This window comes from Chaetodon auriga, chromosome 22 (genome assembly GCF_051107435.1).
Source record: "Chaetodon auriga isolate fChaAug3 chromosome 22, fChaAug3.hap1, whole genome shotgun sequence".
NCBI lineage: Eukaryota > Metazoa > Chordata > Actinopteri > Chaetodontiformes > Chaetodontidae > Chaetodon > Chaetodon auriga.
In genome coordinates this window covers 7,376,302-7,399,556 of record NC_135095.1, presented here as the reverse complement: position 1 = coordinate 7,399,556, position 23,255 = coordinate 7,376,302, and the positions used below count along the sequence as shown (strand labels likewise).

The window sequence follows — 23,255 nt, the reverse complement described above, 5'->3', positions numbered from 1 at the left end:
GACCACAGCAGTTATAAAAAAAACAACAATTTCCTTTTACTCACTTCTTGATCTTCTCCAATACGTCTGCCATCTTACCAAATAGGTTCTGGAAGGAGAGTTTAAGCAATGTATGAACCGGTCCCATTTCATTAACTGTGCGTATGTGAGGAGCAGGATGAGCCGTGTTGTACCTGGGCTTTTTGTGCAACGTCAAGTACGAGCTGGAACTTCTCAGATACAGTCAAGTCTTCCTTCGGAGGCTCCTGCGTAAACAAGGAGAAAAGTTAATAGGACTACGTCTTTACCTCCCTCCTGATGCACATTTTCCTCCAAACACACAGAAGCAGGAAGCAGAGAAACAGGAAGTGGGGAGCTGTCCTACCATGGGTTCAGAGACCTCAGGCACAATGCTCCACTGGATCCTCCAACCTCTGGAAAACAGGAAAAAGATGTAAATAATGCAAATTTTTTTATGAGGTGTTTTGTTTGAATGATATTAGACCAACAAACTACTCTTCAAGCTTGTGACTCCGACATCGAGACAAACATCTAACGCACACTGATGTGACCTCAATTCATTCTGATCATGATGTTTATATGACGGAATTTCTGTTTACAGCATGTGTGTGCAGCTGTGAGCACGAGCAGGAGCTGACCTTGTTTCCTGTACTGTCTCCATCATGACTACAGGCTTGTGCATGTTTCAAAAATCTGCCCGTTATTATCAACACACATATGCTGTACGTTCATGTTTTTATGTGGGAGGTCCACAGTGTACATCTGCTCACAGATAGCACAGCTGTGGCCTCAGTAGTCAAGTTTAATAGGGTTTTATTATACAAAGCACACAGTAAACTGGCAGCAGTAGGGACCTCATAGTAAAAACTGGCACAGTGGCTGCTTCTCTAATATCTGACGGTCCACTGAGGAGACGTGTATTTACCTGGCGATGAGGTAATTTAAGGACAAGCGCAGGATAGCCAGGAAGAGTAACATGGGAATGGCCCAGCCATGCCAAGCAGCATTCATGTAGATCTGCAGGCAAAAGGCAACACAGCACAATATAAGGCAGCTTAACATTTGGTTTATTTATTTTAACATTTATTATAACAGATTAACAGAGCTGCAGCTCACATTCATATTGTCATTCATTCAGATTGATTCAAATATTTGAATACTTTCGATCCATAATGCAGCTGCATTATCTGATTTTCAAGTGAATGAGTTGATGAACTGACTCGTTTGGAACTGCGGCTTATCCACCCTGGCTGGAAAGTCCTAATTTGTATACATTTACAAGTATTTTTTTAGCTGCCACTCTTACAGCAGAGTGGTATATCATTCATAACACTGACTTTATTTGACAAGAAAAACTATGTGGCTGTATGTATGACAGGAAGACAAACTGATGACAAGATGAACATAAAGATTCCCTTAATGATGATTTAAGCCCCTGATGTGAAGCATTTCATTTTGCCCCATAAAATGCTGGTGGAAGATGCATTAATGTCACCTGTCAACACTAGAGCAGGATCTTCTCAAGATGGCCTTGGCGTGTATAGCCACAATCAATGGGTTGAAGATAATTTAGCTTAATCACTAACTGGACATTAATGAAGATCTGATTAGGTTTCTACAGTCTTTGGCAGAACCGCTGTAATCTGTCACGGTGGAGCAGAAACTGTCATGTACAACCAAATGGGTTCATCAGCCGATCCCTTTTTGTCCATTAAAGCTCGCTGTTACTCAAAAGTAATATATCACAGTCTTATTGACAAGTAATTCCTAGAGACAGCACAAACATCAACAATAATACTGCATTAGAAATTGAGTGAGAAAAGTGCACACTCACAATGAAGGCAATAGCTGAGGTGTAGACGGAGTGCCAATTAGATAAGGCGGAGAGGTTCCTTAAGAAGTTGGTGACAGGTCTGGCTCCTCGCTCTGAAAAATAAGAGATATATTCAGTGTGGTTTAGCGCGAATACAAAGGTACCATATCATCAATACTGAGTTCAAGGCAGTAGAGAGTACAGATGGTCAAACGGTTCTTTCAGTGTGTTCAAATGAAATGTAAGTGTTTCATGAAAATCATGTACAGAAGCCAGTGGTACTGGAACTATTATAGTTCTCTATTTGTTTGTGTGTGTTTTGAATACTTACTGAGTCGCCGCATGTTTTCTGTTAACCTGCACGGAAGACAGAAAAAAAGTGAACGTCAGAACAGACGCAGATGCTCACGTATTTAACACAGACGATAAAAAGCTTCTTCGTTTGCTAGAGGAGGCGGTGACACTTTGGCTTTCATCAGCCTGCCGTGACTCACTCGTCTTTGCAAAGGAGGAGAGAAAGGAGGAAGAGAGAAAATAAGAGAGAACGAGGCTTCGAACTTCCTCTGTCCGCTTTGTGAGAAACAAAGCCTGATCTGAACACATCTCATCTCGCGGCCAACATACTGAAAAATTCAAAGACAGCTACAGTGCAATGCTAGCGCATGTCAAAAGTGCATACAGTACATTCAGCACATTCAAGGGCTAAAATATGATTCTACTCTTCAAATAAAATAATATAATAATAACAAAACCTGTCCTGAGTCCTGACAGCTGAAACACAACTAATAAAGCTGCTGATGGGCTGTACACCTTTAGTGCTCCCCAGCTGCCGTCTAGCTGTCTGACTCCACATCTCCTTGAACAACCGCAGAATCAATACCTGATGACAGACACCTCATGTTCTATTCCAGAGCCGCTCTCACCCACCTTTTAGCACTTAGCGGTTCCTCGGCCTCCACCGTACTTTCCTCCGGCTGGAAGCGGAAGTCTTCGATGTAAACCCCGAAACGTTCGTACAGCCACTTCTGCACCCGCGAACTCCAGACCTCCTTCTGCTGTTTATCTGCTACAGAGAACAGAACTTTTTTATAGCAGGTATATAGCAACCATGTGCCTGTTTAAGATCTACTTCAGGCTATTTGTTTCAAACAAACCAGGTGAGAATATTAAAATGGCAGCTGAAGACGAGTGTTCAACCAATAGCCTGTTAGTGTTCGCATTAGCTTATGCTAGTCAGATACAGCTGATGAAATCTGCTAGCGACAGCTGTCATTTCAGTCGGCCAGCAACAGGTCTGTTTTTGATTTACTGTCTGGAAACAAAGAGAGGTGTGGCAACATTAATTGAAGGGGATGAAGCTTAACAAATGATCAATAATGCTGAAGTGCCCCTGAGCAAAGAACCCGGCCCTCAGCTGCTCTGGTGTGACTGTTCAGTATGCACTAACTGACACTAATTGACTGTGGTTGTACTGAGCAGCTACACTCAGTGACTGCGAGTGAGTGAATGTGAGGCTAAAAAAAGCTGCCTGTGCACTCTTTTTTTTTTTTTTTTTTTTTTTTATAAATGCTGTGTGTTTGTCTTATCAATGAAATTTGACTGTGTAATTATGGCAAAATGAAAGCTCGAGCAGGGTTGCTTGTTCTGCTGCAGATTTAATATGAACAAAAGTACTTCTGTCCCAATGATGACATTCTGTTAGAAACCATTTTAATCTGTAGTTTAAAACCACAGTCCCATTAACCCAAATCACTCTGTTCACCCTCTCTCCTTCACCTGAGCGATTACACTCGCTTTCTCTCTGTCCTTTTATCCACGCAAAACAGCCCAAACACACACACACACACTCTCTTAATCCATCCTGAAAAACAGACACCCACATGCACCTCCGACACTGGTTAGAGCACAGGCATGTCTGCCCTAGATGAAGTGATCCACAATCATAACCCATTTTCCAAAATTAGCCACTCTGTCTCTCTCTCCCTCTCCCTCTAAAATGACACACACACACACACACACACACACACACACACACACACACACACAAAGTCACTGGGTCATTAGAAGTCAAACTATGATGAAAACTGTTCAGCCCAAAAATAGGCAAAGCACACACTCAAACACACACATGTCAGAAATACCATCTGACTGCATTACCAAGCTCCCTCACTGACGTATTTCAAAACACACACACCTTCTTACATTCTTATAGCGCTCACATTAGCAGGGCAGATCTGTAGTAACTACAGCAATTAATCTCCACAGTAGAAGAGCTTTTGATGATTCAATGCAGTTTGCTGTTGATTGCTCTTGATACAACAAATTACTCACAAGAAATCCCCATGCAAGTGTGTATTTCTTTCTGCACCTGCAGACACACACAAACACACTGCAATATGTCCTAGAATAACCCTCTCGGTCAGCACTTACGCTGTTTCTGTCAAGCACTTCACCACATCCTAAATCCCCACCTCCCATCCGTACGCGCACATAGGCATGCACACTCTCTCACACACACACACACACACACACACACACACACTAATCTTGATTTACTCCCACACTCGCAAGACGTCAAAGTCTTCCTTCCCCACTCATTTCCTGTTAGTCTCCCTGAACTCCTTCCCTCCCTCCGTCCCTCCGGGGGTCCTACCTGTTCCATTGTTTGAGGGCGACTGCTGTTTCCGGGGAGGCTGTGGCGGAGAGTCCTCCAGCCTGGAGGAGGGAGAGACAGAAAGAGAGAGAAGTGTTAGTCTCACTTCTCTATTGTCAGAGGTGCGGCCCCACAGACACATCTAGGGACAGATGTAGAATGGGGGAAAGCAATTTCAGCCTCAATCTCCCTTTGTGAAGTCAATGATCTCACGGTTACAATCTCATATGAGATTGTAAATGAAAAGAAAGAAAGAAAGAAAGAGAGCATACACACATACACAACCTCACACATTAGTTTTATGTGTCTGTATGATTTGATTCAAGCAAATTCTTTGCACACGTATGAAATGGAAACAAAAAAAAAAAAGAATGGATGTGTCTCCAGCATTCCAAACGCTTATTGGTTTTGGCATGCTTGTTGCCCTTTCACATTTTAATGGTTTAATGGTTCTCATATTTCTTGCTTATGGTCAAGAAATGCTTGCTCAAAGAAAGACTGTGCTGATGTTCTCACTACAAAAATTATGCAATTATTTGTCACGAAAAGTTAAGGCTTCAAGTAAGTAAGTATTTCAGAATTTGGTGCAAATTATGGGGAATATAGGAATTCTTTAAAGAAAAGCTCAATTTCAACTTGGATATAGAGTCAGTTTATTATTCATTTATTGCTGAGTACATTATGAGACATGGTCATATGGCCATCGCAACCACTGCATATTCACAACAATATTCAACTTTCTGATGAAACCAGAGTGTTTTCATTTGAGTCACCAAGCTTTTCTGCCTTGCTCAAGACTTGGATGGCAGCTGTAGGAAAAGAGCTCCCACATCTCTCCAGCTGGATGCTGCTGACTGAGGATTAACTGAAGAAAACTCGCAGGTCGTGGTACATTAGTTCACCTCTTACAGTCAGTCGCTGACATTCTTGAGGTCATGTTTCTGGGCTGATAATCACTTGGAGAGCACCAGTGGAATTTCCCATTGGCAGGCACAGAAACATCATCTGATCACACACATGCAGAGCCGCACATACACACCCTGAGTTTAAGGGCGGCTCGCTCGGTGCCAAGAGACGGCAGGCTTTTACTGACCCCAGCATAGCTTCTGTGTCACAGCGTGCACTTGGCGACACAGACTGGCGCGTGACTCGTTTCTGGGTTTTTTTTCCTCACTGTTTCTGTCTCCCTCAACACACACGCACACACACACACCTCCTCCTTATGGAATTCCCCGCCTCCCAAGCTGGCCTCTATTTTTATCAGAGGCCTTTGGTAACACTGGGGCTGTTACACACCATTAGATCTGACCTATGATAAACTCTGCTGACTTGAAGTGCTACAAAGTGCAGTGTCACCATTTCCTGTCGTTCCCTCATTATTACTTCCCATCTCGCACATTTAGTCCTCATCTCCTTTCGCCCATGTCACAGACCTGACTCTGCTCTCTGTCTTTGTGTCTTACCTGGACTTGAGCACCTCATTCATCTTCTGCTCCAGGTCTAGCCTCTTGCTTCGCTCTCTCTCCAGCTCCTGCCGCAGAGAGTCCACATTGGTCTCTTCCCGCAGCTTCCTCAGCTCCTCCTCTGGAAAACACAACACAAACGCTGGAGATCAGCATCTCAAATTTTGATATGAAAACAGCGCAACTCGAAGAGCTCCACATGCACATTTGGGGTTCATGAAGAAGGCATCTGACAAGCGTGTAAGAAAGTAATTCAAACTTTATGTGGAACATTTCATCCAGCAGACGCCATCTAAATTCAGTTCCTCTTATACATACGATGTAATCTTAAAAACATATATATACATAGAAGTTAAGTGTCAATCAAATCAAATTTGAAGTCATAGAACTGGTGAAACAGCCTCTATTTGTGTGTGTCAGTCTTGTTTCACTCCCCCCCTCCCCCATTTATCCTTCATCTCCATCTCCATCTCACTCTTCCTCCTTGTCAATCAGCTCCTGGCCTTAAGTGGTTTCAGGTATCAGGGCTTTCTAAGCCTGGGGTGCAACATCAGTGGTGTTTCCTCTCATTCTATTGTGCCTGACTAAAGGGACACATGAATATTGGAGGAGAGGAGGCAATAAAAGTGTCTGCACGAGGTATGAATGAATGAATACTTGCATACAGTTATGTACCCACAGAATGATGCTTGCAAAACAAGAACAGGCAAAAACACAAGTGTGTCCTAAACACCAGGACAAAATGACATCCACATGCGCAGAAAATGACATTTTTTCTTGGCCAACAAGGCTTTTCCTTATAAAAAAACAAACAAAAAATACTTCAATCACACTCTGCTGTGGCACAACTTCAATTGGAAACACCATCATGCCGATGATTTACAGGAAATTATGCAGCATAACAACACTATATAGTATTCAGAAGAGAAGTACAAGCTGTGCCACTGAACAGAAGATCAGAAATATTGCCTGAACATATACTCCCCTCATTTTTCTAAGGGACCAAACTGAGAGTGAAGAAAGTGATGAAAGCAAGGTTACACACCCCCTGCAAAGGAGAGTGCATATCACCTGGTCCCTGCCCTTCTTCACCCTGATCATTTCATCACACAGGCAGGAGGGGATTCATATTACAAGAATTTAGCGGCCAGCTTCTCTTTCTCATCATCTAATCTCATATCTCACTCATCCTTTATCTCTTCCCATTAATGCTAATAAAACATTCATTGCCTGTACCTCCTGCAGCTAAAGCTAATGCTGAGAGGACATACTCTGTATCTCCAGATCCCACATACAGTAATCCACTTGCTTACTATAATCTTCTTTGCATTTCTGGTTTAGTAAGAGCAGTAAAGCACATTTTGGTCTTCCATTCAAGACCCATGTGCACTTAGGCATTGAAGAGGAAACCCATAAAAAAATTAGGATTCTTTCCTCTCTTTATTATGTAATATGACTGCTCTCATACACATTCAACCTTCCAGTGGCTCAGCCTGCCTTTCTCTCTCTGCTGACATAAGAATGTGTTTATGGTATTTATGTATGTAAACAAGAGAGAGTGTGTGCCTAAGAGTAAGCGAGAGGCCAGCCAAAGGTTGCTGTGGGCTAAGCAGCTTAGCACTGGCTAGGTTGCCATGTGCCAGGAGATACGCAGCCAAATGTAAACCTATTAGACAAATGGCTAACAGCAGCAGCAATGCACCCTGGGTGGTGTAGGCAGAACTAGAAAATGAAGGTGAAGAGCTACAGGGATACAGCATGTCAGTGATACACTAAGGGATACTTGCCGACTTGGGGGTAGTATTTAATCAGACACCATAATGTCACTCCCTTCCTTTTCCCCAATTTCCTGCCCCCATAATGTGTGTTACTCCTTGCCTTCACCTTGCACAATTATATCTGTGTGCATACAAACTTCTATGACCCCTTCACCCTTTCTCCACCCTCTCCACAGTTTGCTTCCTTCCACACTGACTACATCCTTCCGAACCCCAGAAACAGAGATGTCTCAGTCTAAGAGTCCGTACTACTGGGTTAGACATGCAGCATGACACAATATGCTATGTGTGGCAGACACAGACAGATAGAGTACAATCGCTTTCCTGTTCCACAGAGGTCCTCTACATCAGATAGCATATTAATAATACTGTCAACACGCCCGTTCCACTTCTAAAATTGGATTGCCGTCTTCTATATATAAATCTTCATCCTAGGTTACCACATCACATGGTCTCTCTGGCCACTATGAAGGCTAGTAACTACACCATTTATCAGCAACACAGACAGGGGATTAGGTAAATGCCATGCTAGGGGATGTCACTTTTAATAGTGCTGACCTTCTCTCCCATGCTGGCTTTCCATAATCTCTTAAAAAAAAGATATTACATTATCTGCTAATAAAGGCTGGAAAGCAGCAGGAAATACCAGTGATGCTGAGGATGCTCTGAGGCCGAGGGGAACTCATGTGGTCTTGTTATGTTTGGGTAATACAGTGCACTCTGTAAAGTCAGAGCTTAATATTGTGGAATGTGATTTTTTTAAGACATTATTTTTACATTGCTATGGGTTTTAGCGAGATGTTTGAAAAACTTACTGAGTAACAAAATTGATGACACTCACATTGTGTTTGGCCATTATCTTTGTTGGTTACTGGAGCCACAAAAAAAAAAAAAAGTGGTGCAGCTGAGGTGGCATCAGCATGCAACAACCCCCATGGCTGAGTGTCATATGAGGGACTTCCTTTATATCTACTATATGACACAATCATTAGGTTCAATGAACTGAAGTTGACTATATTTGTGGTACCAAATATTTATCTCACAAGGACGGAGGTCCTTGTGATAGGAGTGATATCCTGAGGTTTATGAGCTGACATAAGTTTATGCTGATATGACAATAAAGATGAGGCTAAAAACCTCGGTATCTATTTTGTAGATCTTGCTGGGGTGGATTAAAATAAAAAACACTTCAGAGCTCCACCCCTGCATAGTCTGTAGTATACAGTGAAGTTTGATTGCCAAACAAGGCTTGCTGATGTATAGAAGCTTTAGTTATCTAATGAAGTTTACAGTACAATGTGATTAGGTTGTCTATAGGCACCCTGGTAGCTAACCTGGGAGAGTGCGTACCATATATTAAGGGTGAGTCCTTCCTGCAGAGGCCTGGGTTCAATTACAGCACAAGGCCCCTTGCTACATCTCATCCTGTCCTCCATCCCTTGCCCTATCGGTTTCTTTCGAGCTGTCACTATATAATTAAAGCAGAATTCCCACATAAAAAATAAAAAATCTTGTCTATAAATTCCTAACTGCGAAGCTGACAAACTTACTGAGGTTGAGGTTACTCTTGTGGCTTTTGATCTTATCGACAGCTCCATTGTAAAGCAGCTCAAAGCTGTCAAAGGTGCAGTCCTCCATCTTGCACAAACCCATCCGTCTCTGCAGTCGGCCAGTCCCTGGGACACTCGTGCAGGAACGGGACGGCAGAGTGGCCGCCTTGTTTCTCTCTTGAAATCGAGCCACAGCTACAGGTTGTCCTGGTCTGGTCCAGCTTGTTAAGCACTCTCTGCAACCTGATTACCTCAAAACTCTTGAGCTCATCAAACTTCAGGTATACGCTCCATGTTTTCATATCCCATCTGGAGACAATGCAGAGGTCAAAGACAGGTCCCTCTGGAGTAATCTGTCACTAGCAACACAAAGAGTCTGTTCTACTAGGCCTCCACACACTGAGAGTAATGGTCAGTGGTCAGAGCTGGTCTGAGTGTGGTAGGCACTCTGTAAAAAGAGAAGGAGGGCAGCAGAGGTAGAGAGAGGTGGGGCTTTGCTGGGTGGCCAGCAGACTAAGAGGGGTTGGAATCTGAGATTTCTGAGCACACTGGAGCTGTCAGACACACACGCATTGTGCATGTTCATGTGTCAGTATGGGTTCATTTGAGTGATCGTGGTTGTGTACACATATGGGATCACAGGCTTCATGTTTGTTGTGCTTTGGTTTTTGCATGTTGATATCTGTGTGCAGGAGCGTGTGTGTGTGTGTGTGAGGATGCGTGCATGAGTACTGTACATACGCAAGCAAAGCAAATCGCTTTTCATCTAAGCGGGCAAAGTTTTTAAGACCTCAAAGGAAAAGTACTGTGTGAGTTTTTCAATCCAGGTCAGAGACAATGGCTCCTTTCATTAAAGGAAGGTGGGGGCAAAGGGGTTCAGAGAAAGAGAGACACACAGGGAGAGAGGGAGGGAGGGAGAGAAAGAGAGAGAGGGAGAGGGAGAATCAGTTGCTTCACATTGGCCTCTCATTGTTCCCATTTTCTACACTGTTTGCACCAACACTGGTTGACTCGAGCAGAAAGGAAGCTTGAGCTTTTTGGCCTCCAGCTGATCCACAGGTGTTAATACACCATTCAAAACACTGGCCATGGAAAATGAGAGGGGGAAGACAAGGTAAAGACAACAATATGAACAACTGGCAAGTGGACAGTTTGGGAAAAAAAAAAAAACGTCACTGGCAACAGTTCTTTCTATAGAATACAGACCTCATCTTTTCCATTGAGAGACATCATATTGTTTAATATTTAGCTTTGCCTTAGACATGAAACCTGTTGCATGTTTCCATAGACAGCTGATCACACTAAACCGTTGATATCACCCTCACTAGTAGTTCTTTTTTTTCTTTCAAGTTGCATGTATAAATATTATAGTGTAGTTCAGGTTGTACTTGGAGAGAACAATACGAAAGTACTGCATTTTGGACTTACTTTTGTCTTTATTTATCTTTTTAAATCCCTGTTCCTCTCTGTGGCCTCCTTCCACCCTGGCCTGATATCTCTGGGCGACCTAGATTTCACTTTTTCTCCCTCTGCAACACTAAGTTGACTTCATGGCTAAATCTCAAACTTCACAGTCCTCCCTGCAGTATCAAAACAACAACACCTCTTCTTTGCTCATGCCATACTTTCTTTGCTGACAGCTTGTTCATCACATGGCATGCAGCCAGACTCCTTGACAGGAATGTGTAGGGAGTAGCTTCGCTGTCTTCTCTGTGGATGTCTATGTTACTGTGTGTGTCAGGAAAGATTTGTGCTATAAACTATCGAGATAAACAATGTTCCATAATCCAATGTTGTGTCGACAGGGAGGATAGCATCTGCTTGGTTCAAGAGCAGTAATCACATTGTAGATTTCATGACATCATAGATATCTGATGAAGACCGCAGTCCCCCAAGACCCAGTAAGTACTTCCACAGTAACAGAATGGAAAACAAATGACATTTCCACAATTCAACACAACACAGATGTGCTAGAAAATGTTTTGCATCACGTCAGTCATTACGCCACAGCTACATGCGCACAGGTTCAATGCCTTGCTCAAACGTAGTCAGACAGAACACTCACAGTACGTCATGGACAAGCTGCCTGATCAAAAGACTGAGACTGTGAACTTAGTCTCTCTACCCACATGGCCACCTGTTGCATTCTCACGCTCTCGGCTACAGCCACTGAATGATGACTAAACACTAATGTATCTAAATTCATGAGGGTACAACAAACTGTAAGAACTGGGACACAGAAGCATACAGTGAGAGAAAGTAATTTAAAATAAGATATCTGCACCAACTCTGTGTGGACAAAGGTTACATAAATTACAGGCCCATTAAACATGACATTCCTCTTCACAAACTCAAACATCTCAGTTACAGAAACCTCTGCTTCTGAGCTGTCAAGACTCATTCTGCCTCAACGACTTAATTACCTGCAGTACAGAGCTCACCTATGACAGAAAAGGCTGTCTCCTTGGCAGGCGCTGCGCAAGGTTTATTCATTATCATGCAGCATGCTCTGTAGCTGTCTGCGAAGGAGAGTGAATCACCATCAGTGTACAAGTAATCAGTAATGAGGCAAAGTCCTGCACAACACTCAATCACTTGCATCATTATCTCCAAGACTGCAAGACTTTTCAGTGAACTCACTTCCATTTTTCTACTGTACAGCACCTTTCCAGATACAAAAGGCCCACCAATTACAGAAATCCATTTCTTTCATATTTAATGAATTACATAATAAGCTTTCTTGTACTGTTTTGTCTTCAAAGACAAAGTACAGTACAATATTGTACTAATCTATTTTATGTAAGGACACAAAAAGCACATCTATTAGCAATGCATCTGCAGAAAAACTGCAGACAGTGTTCGAGTGATAGTGGATCACTGTAATAATGATAGTTTGGAGCAGGCAAAAGCTGATTAATCGGCCAATTAAATGAACAATCTTGTTATATTTTCATTACCTTCGAATGAGCTCTTTATATCTACAGAGGGAGCAGGTCCTCTTCCCCGGAGTCTGTCATGTTGAACCACCATGTTTCTACAGTAGCCCAGAACAGACAAACCACACACTGACTCTACAGAGCGCCTTTTGTGTTTTTAGAGGCTGCCATAGGGGAGTGTGAAGCGAGGGGTATTCTGTTCTCACTGCTAGATGCTGCTAAATCCTCCACACCAGACCTTTAAGAAGCTGGAATTTGAGAATTTTGACTTTGGTTTTCTTATAAAATGATTCAAAATGATTCTTTGATTATCAAAATAGTTGGCGATCAATTTAAGAGTTGACAACTAATCGATAAATCAATCATAGTTTAATTAATCACTCATTCGTTTCATTCTATCCCATTCTGAACTTCCAATGCACTCTGCCTGTTTAAAAAAGTGGTTGACCAAGTTTAAAGTGAATGCTAAGAGTACAAATAGAGCAGTTGTACAAAGTTAACTTTGATGGAAGCTGCACAGCCAACAGCCACTAGTTCTGGAGATAACAATAGTTATCTAGAGTCACTTCAAAACATTTCCAGAGCACCAGTAGCTAAACAGCCTTCACACAGGTGTTTTCAATTAATCTGGCTAATTGCTCTTTTATCACTGAATACATGTTGAGGTGTCACAGTTGGAAAAGCACATGTGTAAATACTACAATCAGTGACGGCTGATTTTCATTCAGCCGTTCAGGATTCAGGGTTCTGGTGGTGTGCATGCTGGCTCACTGTCTTGGATTACTGGGATACCTGAATACAGCTGAGCCTTTGTTAATTGTATTGGTGTTACCTTGGCTTTTCGTGCTCCTTCTTCTTTCCTGCTACAATATGACAAATTTTGGTATGAGCTATGCAGGGAATTATGTGACATTACCAAACTCAAACAACTAATGACAATGGTGATCGTGTACATTGTCCCACCCTAATAACTAATAACTAATAAAAGGGTGACAGAGTTCTACACATCCACAAGGCTTTGAGGAGAGGTCTAATCAGACAACTCAAATGAAAAGTTTGTCTCTTCTTAATATCCATGATTTTTTTAACGCATGTCAGTGGGAAATAAGCATAGACTGTGTAAAACATGGACGTCGTCTCTGTGATGTCACCCATAGGTTTACGAAGTGCCACTGCGAAGCTGCGTGATAGTGGCTCCGGCCGTCGCCACGTTGGCAGTGCCTGATTCTGCCAAACTCTGTGGAGATTGCTGCTTGGGAATAACATATTTCCTAATGTCTGTTTGATATATTCAACTTGGATGTAGTTGTTATTCCAGGTGGTTTCCCAGTGCTGGCGTCACCAGATGGTATTGTAAAGAACGCACTGCATGACAGGCCGATAACTCATCTCAGATTCTGCTAGCTTTCAGCTGTGCTGCTGCTGCTGCATTGTGCATGCTTGTGCTTGGCATTTATGTGTGTGCTCCTCTGCCCAGTGTGAAGTAGGACAGCTGCTAGGACACTATTGATCAGCCAGTCACTGTAGTGCACAAAGCCTGGCCGGCTCCCCCGCAGTGACCTTCAATGTGCGACCTCAAAACAGGAAAGCCTCTATCTATCACTCTTACACACATCTAGTTCGCTCAAACGTTACGGAACCAGTAGTAGTAAAACTGATAAACCAAATCAAAGCGGGACATTCCTGATACACAGCACAATGTGAGAATATAAGAGCAGTACAAACATCTACACACTTAAATATGTCAGGCCCAGGACGTGCATCAGTAAAATGTCCAGTGCATTTGTGCTTCTCTGCGACTATCTGCTTGTATATTCCACAGCTGCATGTGCTGGGGTTTTTATTTTTTTTATCTAGTAACTATGCTATCAGCTCAGAGTACAAATTAGGTGTTTTGTAATGGAAAAACAAAGATGGAAAAAGCTTGAGATATCAACAAGCCAAGAATAAGTAGGCAAAAGAGAAAAGGAAAAGGAGTGCACAATGGCCAAGAAAGCAAGCTGTTTAGAGGCAGGAGGGAAAGGGAATGAAAGCAAGGGAGAGACAGAGAAAGGAAGCAATAAAAGCTTAGCACATTAGGCCTGCTCATATAATTACATGAGGTGATTTCCACTGGCACTACCCTCTGCCATTTTACCACCAGAAGGAGGGTCAGTTGAGCTCAGCTCAGTCACCCACGGGACGCATTCTGGTTGATATATCCCTCTACTTTTACATTTATTACTATAATAATCATGGAAGTATCAAAGGGTTATCGCTCAAGGAAACCAGATTCTCAGAGCACTTATCATAATTCTTTGTGTGCAGTATGTGAGGACTGAGAAACACAGAAATACACTCAAAGACACATCCATATATACAAGGCAGATTTAGGCTAAAACGTGTTTGTGCCGTCTGTGGTTGCTGCTACAGAGCTCTGCAGAATAGATGACTGGTTGACCAGGTGACGATCTGGTTACTGAGAACTTCATGACTGGAATTTGAAATTTGTCACTGAGACTGAGACTGGCTGTCTTAGCTTTCTGGACTTAATGGTGCTACATACAGTATAGCATTTTAGCCCATAAGACATAAAATATTAATGCTGACATTTGGGGGTGGGTGATGGTGGATGAACTGTTCTGCTCTAAAATGTTAAAATACTTGACGGATACTTCATCAAGTGGATGTAACAAATTGAATACAGTATAGCTGGCATGTAATTACTGGCATGTAATTACCATATAAAAGAAAGACTGTCACCAAAACATGGCAGCCATTACTGGCCCTGACAACACGAGCACTAGGTTGGAATCAGTCTTCCCTGAAGAAATTCAAGTGAATCTCACTTTGAATTTCAAGTAAAGACTTAGTAATATTAGCACATATCTCAGCTTGTGAAGGATTGAAATGATTCTAAGCAATGATAAAAAACGTCGACAGTACAACCGGCCAACACAGAATAATTCTTGTTCCTGTGGATAATCCACAGACCTCACTGTCGACAGTTTATTCGGAGCCGCAGCTCTTTCTAGGTCTGTGGATTATCCTGCACGTCTGTCCACAACATCATCTCTGAACACAGAGTTTTTGCATACGCACAAGTATATTTATAGCAGGTATTTAAATGTATTTAAGTTGATGAATATATAAAAAAATGACATGCATTACAGCCCTGGTGAATACACATTTTTATGCATATATTCAATTATGAAAAGACAGAGTGCAACTGACACTGAACTAATGTGATCAGTCTGTTTGGGGTGTGGGGTGTGCGTGTGTGTGTGTGTGTGTGTGAGGAGAAAGACATGACAGCGGTGAATAGATGGTAGGAAGGGAATAAATAAGGGTCTGGAGAAGAGAGAGACAGGAAGAGGCCAACTGAAGCAAAAACAAGTGCAATACAGCAGAAAGCCATCAGACCTCCACTGCTCTCCAGTCTGTGTTTGAGTGTTAGCCTCCTTCTATGTGATCTCACGTCCGGAACATGGTTACAAATTAACCAATTAAGTACCCTCAGAATAGCACTGGTCAATCACGACAAATGGCAAGGGAACAGGATTGGGTCATTGTATTCACACACACACACACACACACACACACACACACACACACACACACACACACACACACACAGAGTCTGGAATGGAAACTCATGCCTCCCATGAAGGCAGGAGACAATATACTTAACCAGTATGTTTGTTTTAGCATACAGCGTGGGCCCCGGCTTTATTTTAGGCAGCAGCAAGAAAGACGTCAGCGGGAGAGAGAAAGAGAGAGAGAATACGCCCACACTGAGCTCACTGAGTGTGAAAGAGATCCAAGAAGCCCAAATAATTTCTTGACGCACCATTAGAGGAATAAGCACAAACCAGGTTTGGAATGAGTTTCTTCTGCTCTGATTTGCTAACATGCCATTCTTCTCCGTTTCCTCTGGGAAGGCAAGAGGCCATCTCATCATCTTAGTGGAAAAAACTATAGCATGAACCTAAAACTGAACTGTAAACTGAAATTAGCCCTGGGGAGATAAGATGAGGTAAAAAGCTAAGAGCAGCCAAAGTGGAACGCGTTCATATTTTAGGTGTAGAGTTGATGGTTTTCTCTCAACTTCAAATTAACAAGCGAGATATGCTGGCTGTTGAAAACAGTGACCATTCAATGATGAAACTGTCACAATTTGCTTCATCCCATCAAAGATGATTTACATTAAGTAGACACCTCTCAATATAGTAGGTGTCACTGTTACGGGTGGGGTCCACCATTCTCACACTGGATCCAACTTGCCTCCCTTCACACAAGGAATTCACGTGAAATGATGCACACAGGTGAGCATTACTGTTTCTCACAGACATTCGCTTCACTGTTGACTAGTTGTAATGTACAGCTGTGTCAGGGCTGTGTTAAGCTACTGTTAACGCAAAGCCAACATTTCACACTGCTGCTGGTTCACATTAGACACTTCCAACTGACGAAACACAGGATGTCACAAGGAAACCCAATGTGTTTGTCACAGAAGTTAGCTGTGACCATGATGGTTTGTCAAAAATGCATCTACATAAGAAGATAATAGTCATTTTCAACATTTTTTGACAACTGATCAGCTTTAAGAATTGCAGGAAGCAATGGAACAGAGGACGCAGCCACAGTGAGCAGTCAGATGAAGAGCAGAATGCAACAGGATGTACATCTCCACCTTCTGAGCGAGGTAACAAACTGGAATATGCCCTGCTGCTGTGTAGAGAAATTTTTGCACCATTTGCAGCATGAAATCAGGCTGCAGTCGGTCATCATGGCATGATGGGAAAAGGCCAATCGCTGACTGAAGAATTCTTACACCTGTCGTATCACTTGCTACTACCACGTTTAACCACAGGTGTCGCCAAATCAACCAAGACTGAAATCGTAAGGAAAAAGTGAAATTCTAAATCCTTTCAATGTGCAAAGTATGGCTAGTCCTCTCACAGTATGTTATGTTGTTTTCCTATATTACCTATGCTCCAGAAAAGCCATTATACAACACATAAACCCATAATGTCTTGCTACAAGGTACCTTTTGTTTCACCCGACTAATCTCCTTAGCTTTGACGAATGGCAGACTGGATATATAAGCAAGCGTTATCTGTTCTCGGTGCACAACTGAGAATACAATGAATGCACACTCCTGTAGGTATTTCTTTAGCAGGCTATACTATGTGAGCAAATAAAGCACAGGGAAGCAGAGAGGAGTGCAAAGGAAAATAGAAATAGAATACACAATAACTAGAGTGCAGGGCAGAGAGCTCAGGACTCCATTAGGTGCTAATGGATTGTCACGCTTCAGCGTTCTCCGAGGTATGATGATCCCACCGGCCAGGGATAGGACGAGAGATTGACGGACATGAGAGAAATGGATAACCAGAGAGTGTGAGAGAAAGGGAGAAGCAGCAGGCAAGAAAGCAGAGGGAATAGAAACACTTGAGGCAATGTTAAAAGAAAAAAACAACATTACCCAGAGGTACTACTACCCTTTCCCAATCAAGAGCAGAGGAAAACATGTATGAGGGTTCCTCCCCTTCAGCGTCCTCTTATAAAATGTCAAGTGGCTGCCATCTTAGGCAGAGCCATGATTGCATTTTTTCTTAACTCTTTGTGCTCGTGAAACTGTCATGGCTGTTTCACCCCCTTGAGTGTTTATGTGCAAGCTTGTGTGTGTCAGAATCTCAGAACATCATATAGATGTGTGACTAAGAGAAGGCATGACAGGCAAGGGAAATCAAGAGTGTGATAAAAGAAGGGGATAAATGAGCGAAGAGAAAGCCGAGACTGATCCAGAAAAGAAGAGCAGGGAATGGCGGGCAGACTCTGAAAGACCAACTCAGCAGGATGGCGAGAAAAAGGCAATGATGGCTCTAAAGGATTTTTTTTTTTTTTCCTTTTTTTTTTAAGAAAGCCAGGAGGTAAGAAAAAAAAGGAGGAAGTAAGGAAAGGGCAAACGGGATGAAAGAAAGGTCCATGAAGGGAGAGCTCTTCTGGTTAGCATCCTGACGGTGTGACAATGAATCCGGCCCTTTTAGCTCAGGCACAGGCATTGTGAGAGAGGACATAGCCTGAGGTATTCTCTTTCACACGCTCTCTCCCTGTCTCTCACCCACTCTCTAATAGACACACAGTGGAAAAGGAAGGGGGGGGGGGGGTTCACAGTCCATTACACACCGGGACTGTCAACGTGCTGCACCGTACAGGACAACCAGTACCCCTCACTGGATACCAGGTTAGACAAGCTTGTAAATGTGTGTGAGCTGAGTGGGTGGACTCAGGATAAGCATCATACAGTTTGTCTAATGTTCTGTGTCTACGGATCAGGCTGCCTCCCCTCTTTCTCCTTGACTCTGCATCACCCATTCACTCCTCCCCTAGCCTTAGTTTTGTTTGGGAATACAATAAACAGACAAAGAGTAAATCCATAACTAAAAACTGCAATACATTGTGCAAAAAATTATTATGTTCACCACACCCTACAACAACACTGGAACAGAACAGAAGCAGATCATTTTAGGTCCATCAGTGTCATTGGGGATGCTGCACTCTGAGAAGGAGTCGCAAATCCATTGTAACCACATCAACAACATATTGCGGGATAGACCATGTGGGCTGCATTCAAATGAACTACAACACATTACATGTTAGGTTGAGCTTGTTTGAACTGATGTTTTGAAAAGGCAAAAGCCCTAAATGATGAGTGCAGGTTTAACAAACAGACTGTTTGAGTATTATTTAAGTTCACGTTGATAGTATTCCATCTGGAGTCCAGGTAGGACGGTATATAACGTAATTGCTCCTTCATGGATGCTTCACCTCACAGCGTGCCTCTCTAGTGTATCATGGTAGATTGATAAACATTAGCTCAGCACCTGCTTGCTTCCATTATGCTTCCAGTATTATTTCAGGGTTGCCAACATACAGCAAAATAAGATGTGACTCAGATTACACAGTTTTGTTAAGCCCATTCAACTTTGAATGTTAGAATGTTTCCCCTTATCATTCTGAGTTGATGTAAGTCTGTGAAACTGAAGAAACGTTTGCTTTTACAAAGGCAAGGTAGCTGAGCTATCCCAAATTTGAAAGGTAAGACAAGATATAACTCGAATTTTGGCAATGTCATTGAAATTAATAATAGCTAACACTACAGCAAACAATGGAGCCATTACACTGTTTACAGGTAGAGCACAGTTTGTACAGCTTTAAGAGTGCCAGTCTGCTAGAATTTGCAAACACCAACTAAGAGCAATGCACAAAACCAACCTCCTGCAAGACTGTGAAACCACACGACAGACTGATATCACAGGATGCTTACAGCTTAAAGCGAACACACACACACACACATACACACACACACACACACACATTAAGATCTACATTACATTACATCATAATCAGACACTTTTTTTCTAAAGCAACCTACATTAACAAGAGCTAGATGTCAGCAAAAGCTGTAAGTGCACCCCTCCCAAAAACAACTAAGAGTGTGTTCATTGTTACAATAACTGTTTATTTTCTTTCTGGGGAAAGACAACAGTGAGTGCCAGTAACGGACGTTGAGGAGAGATTTTCATTTCTGCCACGACTGAGTTTAACCAGACCTCCTCATCAAACAGAGGAGGCTTCCTGCTACATTCACCATTTGGTACACAATCAGGAAGTTCCTGTAGATAAGAAAATGTCGAAAGAGGCAGTATCTCCACAACACAAAGTCATCACTGCAACACACTGAAGTCACACTTTTTCCTCGTTGCTTCCTTGCTCTTGGTGCTGCAAACAATCTCACCACCTACACATACTGTATAACCATGAGCTGAATGCCACAAGTTCAGGGCTTTTCTCTGGGAACTGACAAGAGGGATTCTGGGTATTGGAAATCTCTAACTGAAATTAGAGGGAGACAAGGCAGCTTGTGGGAAACAAAAACCAGTAAAACACAACCACTGAAGAACACAGACTTAAACCAATGAGCTGCCTTTAAAACCATCAACAGACATCTCCCTTTTGAGATCTCAACGAGTGCAATGTGCAGAGTGTATACCTCTAAAAGACCAGAAAGTGCTTGACACTATGATCTGCTCCATGCCTGGTGTTGTACTTATGTGCTTGAGTGTGCATGTCTGCATACTCACGTAGGAAATGTTTCTCCAGTAAGGCAATTTCCAGGTGACCTTTGACTTCATTGAGTCGGTCTGACTCCGACCTCTGGAAGTCCTGGATGGACGCAGCCATGGTGGGAGACCCTGAACCTGCCTGTGCACGCACACACATGCATTCATCCACACAGATGGACATACAAGGGTCCATGCACACACCCACATAAAGGGTTGCATTCACAAACACAGAAAATAAAACAAAGACAGGTTTAGTTTCACAATTACTTGACAACAAAATACATATATACAAGCATGGAAATCCCATATGATCTAACATACACACACGCGCACACACACAGATTAGCATAGCACCATGACTCACGCTAATGTTTCCTCTCCCGGTTTAAGTCCAGCTGGAGCGAGATGGGAGGAGGAAGGCGAAAAAGAGGAGAATCCCCCTCTTCCGACTACAGCAACACTGATGACTCACACGCCTCTGACTAAGGGCTTTAACCCTGACACACACAACTAGCAACACAACATGTGTGTAGGTGGACAGAGTGAATGACAACGACTGAGAGGTGACGGCTGTGTCAGGAACGAAGGACAAAGTGTGAGGAAGAAAGGAGTGAGTGGGTGGTGTGGGGAGAGGAGATGAAGGAGCGAGAGGAGAGGAGAGATGGCGGTGCTGGCGGAGGATGAGTGCTGCAGGTTGAGCATCGCTGCACGGCTACAGCAAGGGTCCTTTAAAAGACTCCTGCCACACACGCGCGCACACACAAAAGCTGCAGCAGCTTCTTCCCGACAGCGACCAGCATGGTCTGTGTGTGCCTGCATCAACACACTGCAATTTCTTTCGCTGGTGTGCTCTCTGCAAAAGAAAGACTGCGAGAGAGAGAGAGAGAGAGAGAAAAGAGGAGAGAGAGAGAGAGAGAGAGAGAGAGAGAGAGATAGCACAAAACTGACATTGACCTGAAAAAAAAATGTGCTTTGGGAGAGAAGCGTAACAAGACAGGCGGAGAGACATGGAGACAGAGAGAGGGTGTCTCTGAATAAAGAAGCACTTCAAAGAAAACAAGCGCGAGAAAGAGAGCATGAGAATTAAACGGAGGCAGGGGGACGAAAGCGAAAGAAAGCGGAACAGGAAAGATGAGGAGGACATGGAAGGGATGACCAGAGCGGACGGTGGGAGTGAGAAGGAGATCTGCTGCATTGCGAGCGCTCAGCTTTACAGCTCTTGGGCTTGGATTTTGTAAGCTTTTGCAAAACATTAAATCACTACTGGTTTGGTCCAAGGATGGTATATAACGTAAATGCACCTTCATGTTGTGTAATGCAGTCGTCAGCACAACCTCCTGGTTATCAAAAGTAGGTCAAGCCCTGACGTCACCCTGGACGATTATCGGCTGATTAATTATTGTGTTGCCCCTCTCCCTCTGTCATGCCTGTGGCTGATGTGAGCATGGGAATCTGGCTGTGTCCTGCTGTAAAACTCCACCATCGTTTCCGTGTCTGGAACAGTTTTATTTCTGAACGCTGATGTCTAGCAAAGTAAACTGAGCAGACATTTCTGCAAACAAATGAAAATCATCCTCTCATGGATAGCTTGAAGCATTAGCACAGTGGTAGCCAGAGCTACTGTATTTTGCTTCACACCCACTCTGCATATCTACCATTTAGTTGCTGCTCTGCACAAGGTGCACATGAGGTCACTGAGCAGAGCTGACTCCAAATTCTTCTCTGTCTTGTTTAGATCTGAGGTGAACACAGATGTTGCCAACACATATTTCCTGCATTATGAATCTAAACTGCAAATTAACCACAACTCTGGTTCTCTCTGTACTTTCTACAAGGTGAACTGCAATCAAACCCAGCACAAAAGAACACAAACATTAAAATGGAATAAAATTAGACCAAGCTCTGTACCTCTATTCTTCAGGTTAGCAATTTCCTGCTCCAAGCCTTTGTTTTCGAGGTGACTCTGTCCTGTCCTGCATCACTTCAATAAGTCTGCTGGCTTTCTGTATGGAGACAGCGAACATCTCAATGCTGCCTCCACCTCTTTCTTTGCCTCTTGCTTAGAGATTTCCACTGACTGATCTCCCTAACCTCCTGCTAACACTCCTCAGTCATCTACTGTTCTTCCCATTTGATCCTTTTCTCTCCTCATTCCACTCTTCCTCTCTCTGTGCTCAGCCTCTACTGGGACATTGTCCATGGGTTGTATGGTTGGCAGAACAGAACTGACACAGAAATGTCTGTTTTATCCTAGAGAACAGCTCTAGGGATCGCAAAATACCTTTCACATACTCATTCTTCTATGTAGTGAAAGTGCCTGTGCTGTTTAAGCTCGCGGCTTTCTCGTGAGGCTCGATGGGAGTCTCACAGTGGGAGGGGGAAATACAGAAGGTGTGATTTCAAGGCCTTGTTCTGCTCATAAACACACATAACACAAGAGACCCTCTTCATGCTTGGCAGATTGTCGGTCCAGCAGGCTGGTGGTGGTAGTACGTTTTGATCAGCCATGTCCAATAATTAACAGAAAAGGGTTTTTACACAATGGACACTGGTGTGTTATGTGTGACTGTAAAGCTGTCCAGACAAACAGAGCATGTTAACTGCTTGTGAATATCAGGCACATCATGCTACATTACTTGTATACTGTTAAATCATTAACAGTATTGAGAAAAACATTTAAATTGCCTAAAATGAGCATATGAGGGGGGATGATGAATCCTCTGCTGATGGCAGAAAATGCTGGCAATGAAACTGATAATGTTGTTATACACTTCTTGACAGACATTATGTTATCTAAACTGCCTGTTCTACTTTCACTTTTACCCCCCCCCCCCCCCCCCACCCAGTGAAATCATACACCACCCTCCCTACCCAATCTGATTTCCTGTAAGCCTGTGATTTCCTGACTCGTATAATGCTGTGCATATCAGAACCACCACAGAGATTTAAGC

General features: G+C 43.0%; 1 protein-coding gene across 2 annotated transcripts in view; it reads right to left on the bottom strand.

Moving 5' to 3' along the window:
- gramd4a (GRAM domain containing 4a) overlaps positions 1–23,255 on the bottom strand; it is a 43,156-nt gene that overhangs the window by 9,401 nt on the left and 10,500 nt on the right. The window contains exons 3-12 of one of the 2 annotated variants that reach the window (XM_076721959.1): positions 20,323–20,443; positions 5,930–6,050; positions 4,467–4,528; positions 2,741–2,879; positions 2,145–2,170; positions 1,835–1,926; positions 926–1,017; positions 365–413; positions 174–245; positions 45–88 (exon numbers count right to left, since the gene is read on the bottom strand). In XM_076721959.1, the coding sequence (XP_076578074.1) occupies positions 45–88; positions 174–245; positions 365–413; positions 926–1,017; positions 1,835–1,926; positions 2,145–2,170; positions 2,741–2,879; positions 4,467–4,528; positions 5,930–6,050; positions 20,323–20,443 (818 nt within the window). The remainder of the gene's footprint in view (positions 1–44; positions 89–173; positions 246–364; positions 414–925; positions 1,018–1,834; positions 1,927–2,144; positions 2,171–2,740; positions 2,880–4,466; positions 4,529–5,929; positions 6,051–20,322; positions 20,444–23,255) is intronic. The other variant, XM_076721960.1, reaches the window with a different exon arrangement.